Source organism: Rhineura floridana, chromosome 1 (assembly GCF_030035675.1).
Source record: "Rhineura floridana isolate rRhiFlo1 chromosome 1, rRhiFlo1.hap2, whole genome shotgun sequence".
Lineage (NCBI taxonomy): Eukaryota > Metazoa > Chordata > Lepidosauria > Squamata > Rhineuridae > Rhineura > Rhineura floridana.
In genome coordinates, this window is record NC_084480.1 from 62,561,396 (window position 1) to 62,574,167 (window position 12,772).

Consider the following 12,772-nt stretch of genomic DNA (forward strand, 5'->3'; position numbering starts at 1 on the left):
GAATACTCTAAATCTCCCTCCCCTCCATCTTCCCCTTTTCTCAATTTTTAACCAGTCGGATTGCCATCTTAAACTGATACCATTATAATGGAGAGGTATCATCGCATTTCACAAGATAGATATCACACCAAGTTTCTCTTGTACTTCCTCACTCCTAGCATCCACAGTTCTTGGCCCTAGCTGTGCTAGGTGTTGGAGCAACAGGAGCATCAAATTTCTGGCAGATGCCAAGCCCATTCTGCTTCCTTTATTAATAGCTGCTTAAATGGTTACATTAATGAAACTTTCTAAAGGTAGAGTGTTCATATATGGTGTTGGCTTCAAATTTGACAATAATTTTCTATTTCTCGGTGAAATTATAACTCCAAATATTTCTAGAAATGTCTGGCAGAGCATATTCCTAATCATTTCAGTATGGGATCAGGATCCAATCCATATGCATGTAAAATCCCATTTATATGGGGTTGTTGTTTGTTTTTCCCATCTGAGTATGATAATTTAAAGAACAGGGTAAATCCATCAGGTTAGAAGTAAAAAATTTGCACAGCTCCTGCCTGGGCTGTAATTCTGCGTTGGCATTTTTAATGTGCTAAATTATTCTAAGACTTCCTTTTCAGTGAAAAATGGCCTGAGTTTGTTTACTATGCTACCCTTAGGACCTACTTTGCTGTTGTTTATAACATATCTTTAATATGCACATACTACCTCACAGGGTTTATTTTGTTCACCCTCACAGCAACCCTGTAGGGTAGGAACTTAAGGTTTTGTTATGGGTGGGAACAGAAATTATATGTGCCCAGTTAATTTGTGGGTGAGAATTTTAGCCCAGGTCCAAATCTTTCTACTGACATGGCTGCTCTGTAGGTTGTGTTTTGTCTTGATAAATTTGATATGTCTTTTGTCTTGCTGAGTAACTTACTTTCTTGGCTTAGAATAGGAGGACTTGTACATATTATTTGTATTGCAGTATGAACCTGAATTCCTAAGAACAAGTTAGGGCCCCATTTTTCTGGATATGTTCTAATCATGGATTTGCTATCTAGTTCCATGGTAGTTAATTCTTTTCTGTCTGTAAATAACAGCATATTATATCACACAATGTGGTGTTTTGTTTCATGTGCTATGTTGCTACATTTTTGTCATAAAAGGCCATTGCCCTTCCTGCAACAGCATTCTTGTTAACTTTGATGTCAACTGCATAGAATCATTGTATATGGTGGTGAAAATCTGCCTTATTTTTTAAAATGTTCAATCTGCTAATCCCAAATCTCTTTACTTGAGGCAGATTACATGGTATTGCAGGCCATATAATATTATTATTTATTTATTAGATTTATATCCCACCCTTTCTCCCAGTAGGAGCCCAGGGAGGCAAACAAAGCACTAAAAACACTTTAACACATCATAAAATCAGACTTTAAAATATATTAAAACCACCATTAAAAACATATGAAAACAAAACATCTTTAAAAACATTTTTAAAAGCTTTAAAACATATTTTTTTAAAAAAAGGTTTAAAAACATATTAAAAAGCAATTCCAACACAGACACAGACTGGGCTAAGGTCTCTACTTAAAAGGCTTATTGAAAGAGGAAAGTCTTCAGTAGGCACCGAAAAGATAACCCAGATGGTGTCATTTAAGGGGAGGGAATTCCAAAGGGTAGGTGCCACTACACTAAAGGTCTGTTTCCTAAATTGTACAGAACGTCCCCTGATAAGACGGTATCTGCAGGAGGCCCTCACCTGCAGAGTGCAGTGATAGACTGGGTATATAAGGGATAAGACTGTATTTCAGGTATCCTGGTACCAAACTGTATAGGACTTTGTACACCAAAACTAGAAGAAAAGGGGGGTATGAAAACCAAGATGCTAGAAAAAATAGGAATTTGTTGTGTATTCAAACCCGACGCGTTTCAGCCTATTGGTTTTTAGGCCTTCATCAGGGGCTATAAATAAAACAGCAGGGACAAATTTACTTACATGAACATGTAAAAACATACATATAAAATCTATAAATCAGTCTATGACTTACAGTGCAGGCTAACGAGAAGTTCAAAGGAGCAGACCGCTTACAACAATATAAATGCCTCAAAGAACAGAACATTGGGCATGTATACCAGAAATATGATGCCGGTGAAACCACTTGAGTATTTTTCTTATTACTAAATGACAACCGTTTGGGGGTGGAAAACAAGTAAGGGTCCATGGATATTTTCTGGATTTCATAGGAGAGGAAGAAACTCGAGCTCCTCATTAAGACCATTAGGGGTCATCATTTTCATATCCAGTATCATGACATCTCTCTCCTAAGTAAAACATTATTACTCTCCCCACTTACTTTTTCTAAAACCCAAAGTTTAAGCTCGGCAACAGAGTGGTGACAACTATTGAAATGGTCCACTAAGGGGGCCCCAGACCTCTTGTTCCTAATATTGCTGAGGTGTTTCCCTATGCGTTTCTTTTAACAATTCTAGAGGTCTGTCCAATATAAAATTTCAAGCATCCACACTGAATTACATAAACAACACTGGCAGTATTGCATGTTGAAAAATGGATCAAAGTGTACTTTTTTTGATTAACAGGGTTAATAAACACCATCATTTTACATTTAAATGCATCGGGTTTGAATACACAACAAATTCCTATTTTTTCTAGCATCTTGGTTTTCACCCCCCCTTTTTTTCCCTGGTTTGGATGCTAGCCACTCCTCATTGTTGCACACCAAAACTAGAACCTTGAACTTAGCCAGGTAGCTAATAGGTAGCCAGTGCAATTCTTTCAGCAGTGGGGTTGACATGCTGGTGATATACTGCCTCAGTGAGCAGTCTCACTGCCGCATTTTGCACCAGCTGCAGCTTCCGGACCAACCACAAGAGTAGCCTCACATAGAGCGCATTAAAGTAATCTAGCCTGGAGGTTACCAGTGCATGGGCAACAGTGGTCAGGCTATCCCGGTCCAGAAATGCCACAGATGCCAAAGCTGGTAAAAGGCACTCCTAGGCACGGAGGTCACCTGGGCCTCTAGCAACAAAGACGGTTCCAGGAGCACCCCCAGACTACGTACCTGCTCTTTCAAGGGGAGTATGACCCCATCAAAGGAGGCAACTGGCCAATTACCCGAACTCAGGAACCACCAACACATTGCGTTTCTGTCTATATAACTTATTATACATAACAATATGAAGCGGGGGAGAGGGAGGGAGAAATTATGACAACCTGAATACACTTTGCCTTTCTTATTTTACCTTGTTGTCATAGATGAGCATCATATATGGCTTACGTTTAACCCCATATCCTTTTAACTCATGTGGTTGGACAGGGGTCAGAGTCAGTCTTTCCTGCCTGCGATTCCTCATGTTTCTGGAAGCAGAGTGAATTCCCTTGAAGACCGGCTGTCCAGTCAGGAGAGGACCACTGCTGTTCTTCTGGATCAGGCCTTTCGGATCAAAGATGGCATTGTTTCTTACCTTCAGGGAAATAAAGGCTTTTATCAAGGGGAGACAAAAGCACGCCAGCTACTGGAGAACCATATACAGACTATCACAAGCATAGTTAAAAAGCTGAGCCATGACATAGAGGTACCATTGCAATTGTGCTTGGCATTGCTGGCAATTTGTTAAACCTCTGGTTTATTCAATAGCTATGTTGTTTTCAGTCCAGATGGGTTTACTTAATATTAAGTTACTTATAAAATATGCATCTCTTTGTTCTCCCCAGAAGGCAGCAAGTCTAGCCACCTAGCTGCCAGCATCTGCCTTATGTCCTGAATGCAAATTACCTGAGAGATATCACCACTGAGTGAGGGGAAGCCTCATATTTTGACTTGTGGGATAGACATGTTTCTCCTTAACCCCCACTCCCACTAAGGACAACAGAGATGTGCATTAGAATAACATTTTTTTTGCATAACTCATCCCTGAAGTTGCCTGTTGCTTATAATATACATTCAGAAAGGGTATATACAGGCTTTAATATCTATGCACTAGCTTGGTTTCATAGGTGTTAGCAGCTAACTATCCAGAAATTTAATTTTGATTCTAGGTTTTTTTGTGCCTTGGTCCCCTGGAACAGTGCAACAGGTATGAAGCTCTTTCAGTGTTCAAGTGCTAGGTGGTGATTCTCCAAAGCACTTTGACCCTAGCTTTCTTGAAACATTTGAGGACCCTAGTGCCTCTGCCCCATGACAAGAACCTCAAAAGTATTCACTGGTACAGCTCAAACACTGGAGTAACAGCAGTAGAAGACCCCCCCCTCCAACCCTGAAAATTATTCAGCATTGAATGCTAAATAATTAAGTGGTAGAATTGTGGACTAGAGCACTTCAGATTGCAGATGTGGGAATCTTTCTTAATACTTTCAATGAAAAAAACTCTGTGTGTACTAAATGTTTCACTCCTAATGTTTTAGTTTCTACACAGAGAGAGGTCTTTATGTGCAGGAACATTACAAAACATAATCCCCACACGCATGTGCAGCCTGAAAATTGAAAGATCCAGAACTCTGCCTACCATGTTGCTCTCTACAGTGTGTAGAATGGATCTCCATGTCATGTTTCTATTCTGGACCTTTATTATGTCTTTTTCTATACAGCCCTCCTACCTCATGTTTTGTTACATGTTTTCATGGTTTTCCCCTCTTTTGTGCATGAAACAGGATGACAATTGGGGTGGGGCAGTTGTAATCTGCAGTGTAATGCAAAGGTGGACATCCATGAGTTGAGAGATTTATTTCACTCACACAAACTAATAATTACATTTAAAACCCCATTGTAATAATGAAATACTTCCTGCCACAAAGGTGATTTCTAATTGGCCTCTCTTGCATAGGAATAAGAGGCTGACCTAATAGCCATGAATAATTTGGGTCTTGGCAGAGGTCACCAGGGAGTGTAAGTTAACAGCCCTGTTCTCACAGTCATAACAGCTCTACTGAGGGAAGCATTAGTGATATTCCACATGAGGAGGTAAATGGAGAAAAGTCATAAAGCCACAATGGGTTTATTTCTCTGCTTAGCAAACAGCAGGACAAACCAAAGTACTTGGTACATAGAAAATAACACAACCATTAGGAGGACACATTCTAATAGAGTATTTCAAATTGTAGGGAGCATCATCATAATTAAAAATGTTTTTAAAAGTACTTAACGTTGCTATTTCAATTATATTCATGAAATAATAATGAATCACTTAGACCAAAGCTGGAGACAGACAAGGAGACAATGTTCTCTCTATTCCCACACTGTTATGAAAGAGCACCTTTAAAATGTAGTCCTTAAGTGGCCAGCTTGTGGCACAAGAAGCATTGATAGCAGAGTTCTGTGATACTCTTCGACAGGAGCAGGTAGCTCACAAGCCTGGCTATGCCTTAAATCGGGCCTGAATCTGTGCATGCCTCCCCTGTGGATAGTTATAGTGATATATATGAGTGTCCTATTATAGGGTAGAAGGGCGGGATAGAAATATTTTAAATAATAATAAAAATAAATATTTCTTAAAATTAAGTATCTGAGAGACACTAGATGCACATGCTATGGTCCAGTTCAGTCATAATGGAATGGTTTCCTGCCATGCAAATGAGCCGTGGTGATGAGCCCTGGGTTTACATGCTCCCCTTCCCTTCTCTTCTTTCATGACCACAAGGAAGGGAACTGTTGTTTGTCTAAAACTGTGGCTTTTAAAAACAAGCCAGGATCAATTTCAGAGCCTGGCTTGTTCAGAGTTCACATAACTCTCGTTCAAATAGTGGGAAACAATGATTTCCTGTTACATCTGAACTAGACCTGATGTCTTGCCATTAGAGGAGTGGGGTGGGAGGAAAGTGTGGTTTCAAGGAATTTTGCTGTGTTCCAAAAGGGAAGGAGAGACTCTGGATAACCTGAAAGCAGGAAGGCCAAATCTTGGAGCGGAGTTCCCATTTCCACAGTAAACCTGCTCTACCATTTCATTATTCAACTTCTGTTATGCTGTCAGACCTGGTTTATTCATCTGCCTTGTTTGGATTGGAGGCCTGTTTACTTGCCAGGGAAGAGATGTGGTTAGGCCTTAGGGGCATTCCCCACTTCCCAGACACTCTCAAGGTTCGGTATTGAATGTTGACAATATGGACAAAATTATATATTGAATTGAATTTATATCTCATCCTTCCTCCAGAATGTCTGCAAGCACAGACATTGTAAAGATACAGGAATCTCTGTCAATGTGGGACAGCAAACTTTCAAAGGTACCACCAGCAAATATGAAATGCCTGCTGCTCTCTTTGTTAAAGTAGGGTGATTGGTGTAGCACGTGAAAACATGCAAACCAGTTCAAACTAATATTTTAGTTCTCTGTCCATATCTCAGGATAGGAGGTATTTTTTGAACGTTTGTTAACTCTGTTTAATCTTGCTCTTCAGGTTCCAAACTGGGGTGTCTCATGCTTGTATAAAACAGCACACTGAACACACATCTTGCCTTTGTACAATCTTTTACAATTCTTCTGAAATTATAGGTGTTGGACAGGCAAATAAAATCAAGAGATGATGCAACAACAGGAGCTAACTTTGCCATGCAGAGTCTGGACCATAAACATCTGCAGGGTGTTGGAGATCTACGTGGGAGAGTGGCTAGGTAAGTTTGGCATATTCTGTTAAGGGAAGCCTATCTTGACAGTGACTGTCATTTGCACCTGAGCTCTCATTTACAATATGCTGGGCTTGTAACCTAAATGTATGAAGGAACACCACTCTCTATATTATCCTGCATGTGCATCAAGATCTATGTTCCACTCTTGGGGTGGATGTGTTTTGTGGTAGTACTCTGCTTGTGGAACACTCTCCCCCTCCCCAACCTCTGAAACAGTGTTCTCAAACAAGGGAACTATAAAAGCACACTACAATGGCAAGACATGTTACATTAAATGGGAGGTTTGATCTCTCTTTTTTATTATATGAGGAAGGGGTGTAAAGGCTGATCTGGATGAGGACCATGGTGGGGACAGAGAGGGGATTAACTTTCAGCTTCAGCATGTAGTGGCAATTATGGGAATCACAGCATGGGGGAAAGTGTAAATCCCATTCCTCCACACAACCCCCATGATTCTGAAACATGTCAGGCTACCTCTGCCTCCTTAAAAAAAAAAGGGCTCAAGTGCAAACCATGCATTTAATGTTGTTTTGAAGTTTTCCGTTAGTACCTTAAGTTTATAAGTGAAGACTCCCATATGAGTTCATTGGTAGAGCATTGAACTGGAGCCTCTTAAGTTCAAAGTTGGAGAAAGTATTGTGTATGTTTGTTCAATGTGGGCTTAAATATAGCTAGTTAATTAAGCTCATGCAGTGAGAACATCCATAAAAAAAGCAGTACTCTTGACATGGAACAGAACCTAGACTAGAAGAACTTGAAACAGGGTTCTGGACAGAAACTACAGGCATTGGACTTCCTTACTTTAAGCTACAGGACTAAATCTATCTGTACTATCACAGAAGCTGTTTTGATTTCGCAAACCATTTTATCACAAGAGTCAGTTCCAATGGAATGGCATTGGTGAGTCAATTTTGTATACATATTTATTAAATAACTGAGACCCAGTGTGGCATAGTGGTTAAGGGGTTGGACTACGACCTGGGAGACCAGGGTTTGAATCTCCACATAGCCATGAAGCTCACCAGATGACCTTGGGCCAGTCACTGCCTCTCAGCCTCAGAGACAGGCAATGGTAAACCACCTCTGAACACTGCTTACCATGAAAACCCTATTCACAGGGTCATCATAAATCAGGATTGACTTGAAGGCAGTCCATTTCCATTTCCATATTAAATAACATAGCAAATATATGGTTGGTGGAATTTGATTATCATTCAAGATTTTTGCACAGAGATTTCCCACACATCTCCCATGGGGTCAGCCATTTTGGAGTAGTTATTGGACTACATATTCAAGAGTATCCAAAAAGGGTTTTTTAAAAGAAGTTCTGGTTTTAGGTTGGTACTGAAGCACAGTATTAGAAACTAAAGGGGATAAACAATTTAAAATGAGGCACTTTCCTATATAATCAGAGCATCGAAATTGTTAGCTTTAATTCCCTGAGTTATTTAAAACGTAAGGCCAATTATTCCATTTTATTTTAGAGTGAGCGCAAATCTCTACGCTCAGCACAACCTCCTGATATTACGGCAATAGAGCTGGTTTTAGTGGCTGTATTTAAACAGTCAATTTTTAATGAGTAATTGCTCTTAGATTAAGCTACACAAATGATTTATACCACTGTATAAGCACTTTTTGCATATTGCTTCCTACTAGCGTTCCGTTATGGAAATGTTGAGCTGGCCTAATTTGCAGTATTGAAAAATCACCAATAGAAAAGCTGTTACCTGAGGAGAAATTAACAGACAAAACCAGAGCTTTTTGTGAAAAGGTGTTTTTATTGAGAAAGTAGAAGAAGCAATTTAAGGGTTAACTGTTGAAATCTGTCCCAGATGAGGCAGGAGTATAGAGGGAATGAGAACTGAGATGGCATGAGCCAAGGTGGCTGTATGGTGATGATTCAGCTTTTGGGAGGAAAGAAGGTAGAAGTTGGGAAATTGGCAAAAGAGAAACAAAGTTGCATTTTTTCTTCTTTATTATCTATTTGAGAACACAGAGAAGTAGAGTGAGGGTTCTTAGCACCCTTAGCAAGGAAGCATAGAAAGAACAGACTTTCCTCAGCGAGTACAAAGCTTATCTGACAAGAATCAGAATGGGGTGACAATATGGGCACCCAAAACCAGAAGCAAGGCTGAGTTTGTGCTACCAAGACCTTTCCCTGGAGTCAGAATTCTTGTTGGATTGTGGAATTTTAGGAGTCAGCCAAGCAGACTTTAGGCCTGCCTCCTTGAAATTACACAGATTTCAGGGCTCTGACAATTATAGTCTTAGAAAACAAACAATAGAAAACACTAGGGCAATCAAAGAAGCATGGTTTCTAGGTGAACAAAAGGGAGGATGATTTATACACACACACACATATATCTCTTTATTGTTACGGTCGGTGACCAGCATAAGGGAAAAGGGAAGGAAAACGCATAGGGCATAAAACTATCGGAGGGGGAAAAATTATCCCAGTATACACAAAGGTAGAATACAATAAAACAGGATAGAATAAAATCAAATAAGGTTGTTAAAAACATAAACATAAACATTGTAGAATGGAATTATGTTATGTTATATTAAAACATATTATAAAATAGAGACGTCAAAGACATAATTATGGTGAAGGACAGGAGTTAAGAGATGGCTAGAGTCAGTTTGTGGCGAATTTTAATTGCTGTAGCACAAAATTCGGCAACACAGAGTAGTGTAACTATTTTGATCAGAGAGGAGTAGAAGGACATAATATGCATCTGATTGTCCTAAGGTTTCCGATATAAGCGGTTCAATTAGAGTTCTTCGTAGACTGCGATAAAATGTACAGTATAGAAGGACATGTCACTGTTTCCACCTCTTCAGCATCACAAGGACGCTTACGATCTTAGTAAGGGATTTTTTGGTATCTATCCTCCAGAACTGCAGAGGGAAGGGCATTAAAACGTGCCATTGTGAAAGCTCTACGATGTTTTTGAACCTGGAGCGTGAAAAGATAGGTTGCAGGTTTGTTGGGTTGTAATGCTCTATCAATTGAGGCATAGTTGGAGGATAGACCCAGAGCTTGTTGGCGCTCAATATCAGCAATACGTTGATTGAGTATCAATCTAGCCGTATCATATCCTTGAGAGATAAGATAACCCAGGGAGAGTCCATATAGTTGGAGCTTTTGAGGCAAGGTTTGTTTCCATACTGACTGGAACTCATCCTGTAATGTTAATGGAGCCAGACCAGTTGGGAAACAGATTGATTTCAGCCAGAGTTTGAGAATAATGAGCCAGGCCCTGGTTTCACCCTTCTGGAGGCCAGCCTGTAACCACAGAACAATGTTTATTTATTTATTAGATTTACATCCTGCCCTTCCACCCAATAGGAGCCCAGGGTGGCCAATGATTGACATTCTAGCTTAACAATAGGAAATGCTGGACTCCATGTGAGTGTGTTGCAATGCTGCTTTAGATGAAATGCTTTAGATGAAATAGAAGAACTTAGGGCTTCTCAATAGCCAGTTCATATGCAATATAGCATTGTATTGACCAAATTAGGAAGCAGAGGAAGATTAGGCATTCGAGAGTTTAAGAGGTGCCAGGCTAACATACATATTAAAGGCTGGAACACCCTTTTTTCCATTTCATCAGGGTGCCAGCAGGAACTGTAAATACATTTTGCTCATCTTTTGAGCAATGATTATATATAAATTACACATGCAGATGGAATTGTGGTCCTTGGCAATATCATCCCATTAATGGTTATTTTTTAAAAAAAGCTGTTTATAGTTCATTGATGGAGATTTAAAGACCAGTTCACAGGCAGTACTTTTCAGACCCAAAAGGATCTTCTAAAGCACTCAGATGGCATCTTGCAGTATAGTTTGGGGGAGGGGAGGTGCAATTCCACAACATTTTCCCATGCCATACTCTATTGTCCCATGCTAGTTGAACTGAAACATGTGATAAATGTATAGTTAATGTTATTACTGTTCATTAGACCATGGTATTCATGGCATTTCTCTTCCTAATACTTCATCTTTTAAATAACTGCCTGATGTTTTCCTTCTACCAGGAAAATTTCTACCATGCTGGGTCTATAGTGGCCTATAGGTGAGGGCCTAAGGGTTGGCTGTTTGGTGCCTGTGCGTACAATACGATCTTTTGCCAAGCATTTTTTAAAAAATTATTTTGCTTGGGTGGGTTGAAAGTGTTCTTAGCTGCTTTGGGCTTCTACAGACAGGGTAAGTGGGATATAAATATTGGAACAGAAAGATCAAGGAGAGGAATTTAATAACATAGGCACTGTTATGGGCATACCTTGACAGATAATTCAACAAATATAAAAAAAATTGAGTCTCTGTATGGGTAGACGGTGATGGGTCTCAACATATCCTTGGACCAGACTGCTTAAAGGTCAACAGCAGCACTTTAAATTGGGCATGGAAACCAATGCTATTGTGTAGACCTGGTGTTATATGCATTGTAGAGCCTGCTCTGATTAACTACATAGTGGCCTTATTGTCTATCTATCGTATTTTTCAGATACTCTGCAAAGACACCCTCAGAGTGATTGGTTGGGGTGGGTGTCTTTAGATAAGAGTCAAAGAGCTAAGTGCATGATAAATGGATTCATCTTGTGAGGAAAGTAGCTGGTTTGTGTCAATGCACTTGTGGGTAAGGGATCATGTTGGGAATTGATGCTACTATGGGGATTTAGAGATTGTCAGCACTACCTTTGTGTTCTGTCATCAACTTTTATTTCCAGATGTGATGCCAGCATTGCAAAACTCTCTGGAGATATAAATATCATCCGGCATGAGATCTCAAAACTAGAGAGACAAATTTATACTATCCAGTCTACATTAGAGAATCATGCTAATAATGCAGAGATGAAGGTGAGTGAATCTAAAAGGTATGTCAAACATTTCCCCAGTTCCCCACTTTATTCAAAACTGTTGATCTTAGTGAAAGACAGAGGCCACATTCAAACATCATGTTTAACTATAATGTTGCGCGCCTCCACCAATCTGAGCAGTGAGATTTCAGGGGTCCCTGCGCCCATCCAGGGTTTGGTTTCCTTTGGGAAGAAGGTCAGTGGAGACTGCGGTGTCTTTATGAAATATGGTTTATTTACACACAATCCAACCTGAGCTCAAGAATGGAGGGGTTCAAGGCATCAGCAGTCCAATATCCAGCTTTTCCATCTGGGTGCAGAGGCATCCTATAGCCATGATGCAGAGAGATAGCCTCTGCGTGCCTGCGGCCCCAGCCATTCTCTAGAACACACTCCAAAACTACGAGCACCAAACTCTCCTCAGCTCCAGGAGGGGGGAATGCTCTCCTGAAGAGTTTCAATAACAAAAGGATCTTCCTGGCCCATTTCACCAGTTGCCAGGGCAACTAAATAGGCTCATTAACTACCTGGCCACTCTTATTATCAAAACAAAGGACTCATTGGCCAGCAGAGCCAGTTCCTCATTCCAAGGTACAGGATTCCAAATCAGGGGCTGCAAAGGTGACCCATAGAAATCATCCATTTCACACACCCCCATGCTCATAACAATAATTTAGTGTAATGTGAATGAGCTACACCAAACCTTGGCTAACATGCTGTTCCCCCTCCCCCCTCTGATGAAGCTGTAAGGAGTACTGTATAGAAGCAGGTACTATAGTCTTTGCTTGTATCATCTAAACAGACAAACCATGGTTAATGTTATTGTTTGAATCAATCTAGCTTGATTGTTAATTAATGTGAGATGTCCTTATTTCCACAGAAAGCTAAACACTGCATAAAAGTGCATAAGCTTGTTAAAATTAATAAAACGGAGTTGTAAAAACAAATAATTTGGTGCCTACCTTGGATCCCCCCCCCGGTGGTGGACAGATAAAAGCCATAATCTTTTTCCATAATGCCTTGGAGTACCCATCACAGCATCAGTGGTGGCTAGTGCCTATTGGGAGTGCTGGAGTGGAAAGTAGGAAGGCTAATAATAGGCAGAGCCAGAGCCAATGATAGACAGAGCTAACCCATCCACTTCCCTGCTGATTTCTACAAGAACACTGAGACTGTCTGTATTACTTTTAAAGGTTTATTATTAATTTTATATCCCACCTTTCCTCCAAGGAGCTCAAGCTAGCATACAAACATGGTCCCGCCCTCCTGATTTTATCCTCACAGCACCC

General features: G+C 40.2%; 1 protein-coding gene across 3 annotated transcripts in view; it reads left to right on the forward strand.

The window, feature by feature from the left end:
• The window catches only part of FAM81B (family with sequence similarity 81 member B), a 46,451-nt gene that overhangs the window by 23,513 nt on the left and 10,166 nt on the right, over window positions 1-12,772 (forward strand). For all 3 annotated transcript variants that reach the window (XM_061622488.1, XM_061622496.1, XM_061622478.1), the window contains 3 exons: window positions 3,321-3,579; window positions 6,490-6,608; window positions 11,355-11,484. In XM_061622488.1, the coding sequence (XP_061478472.1) occupies window positions 3,321-3,579; window positions 6,490-6,608; window positions 11,355-11,484 (508 nt within the window). The remainder of the gene's footprint in view (window positions 1-3,320; window positions 3,580-6,489; window positions 6,609-11,354; window positions 11,485-12,772) is intronic.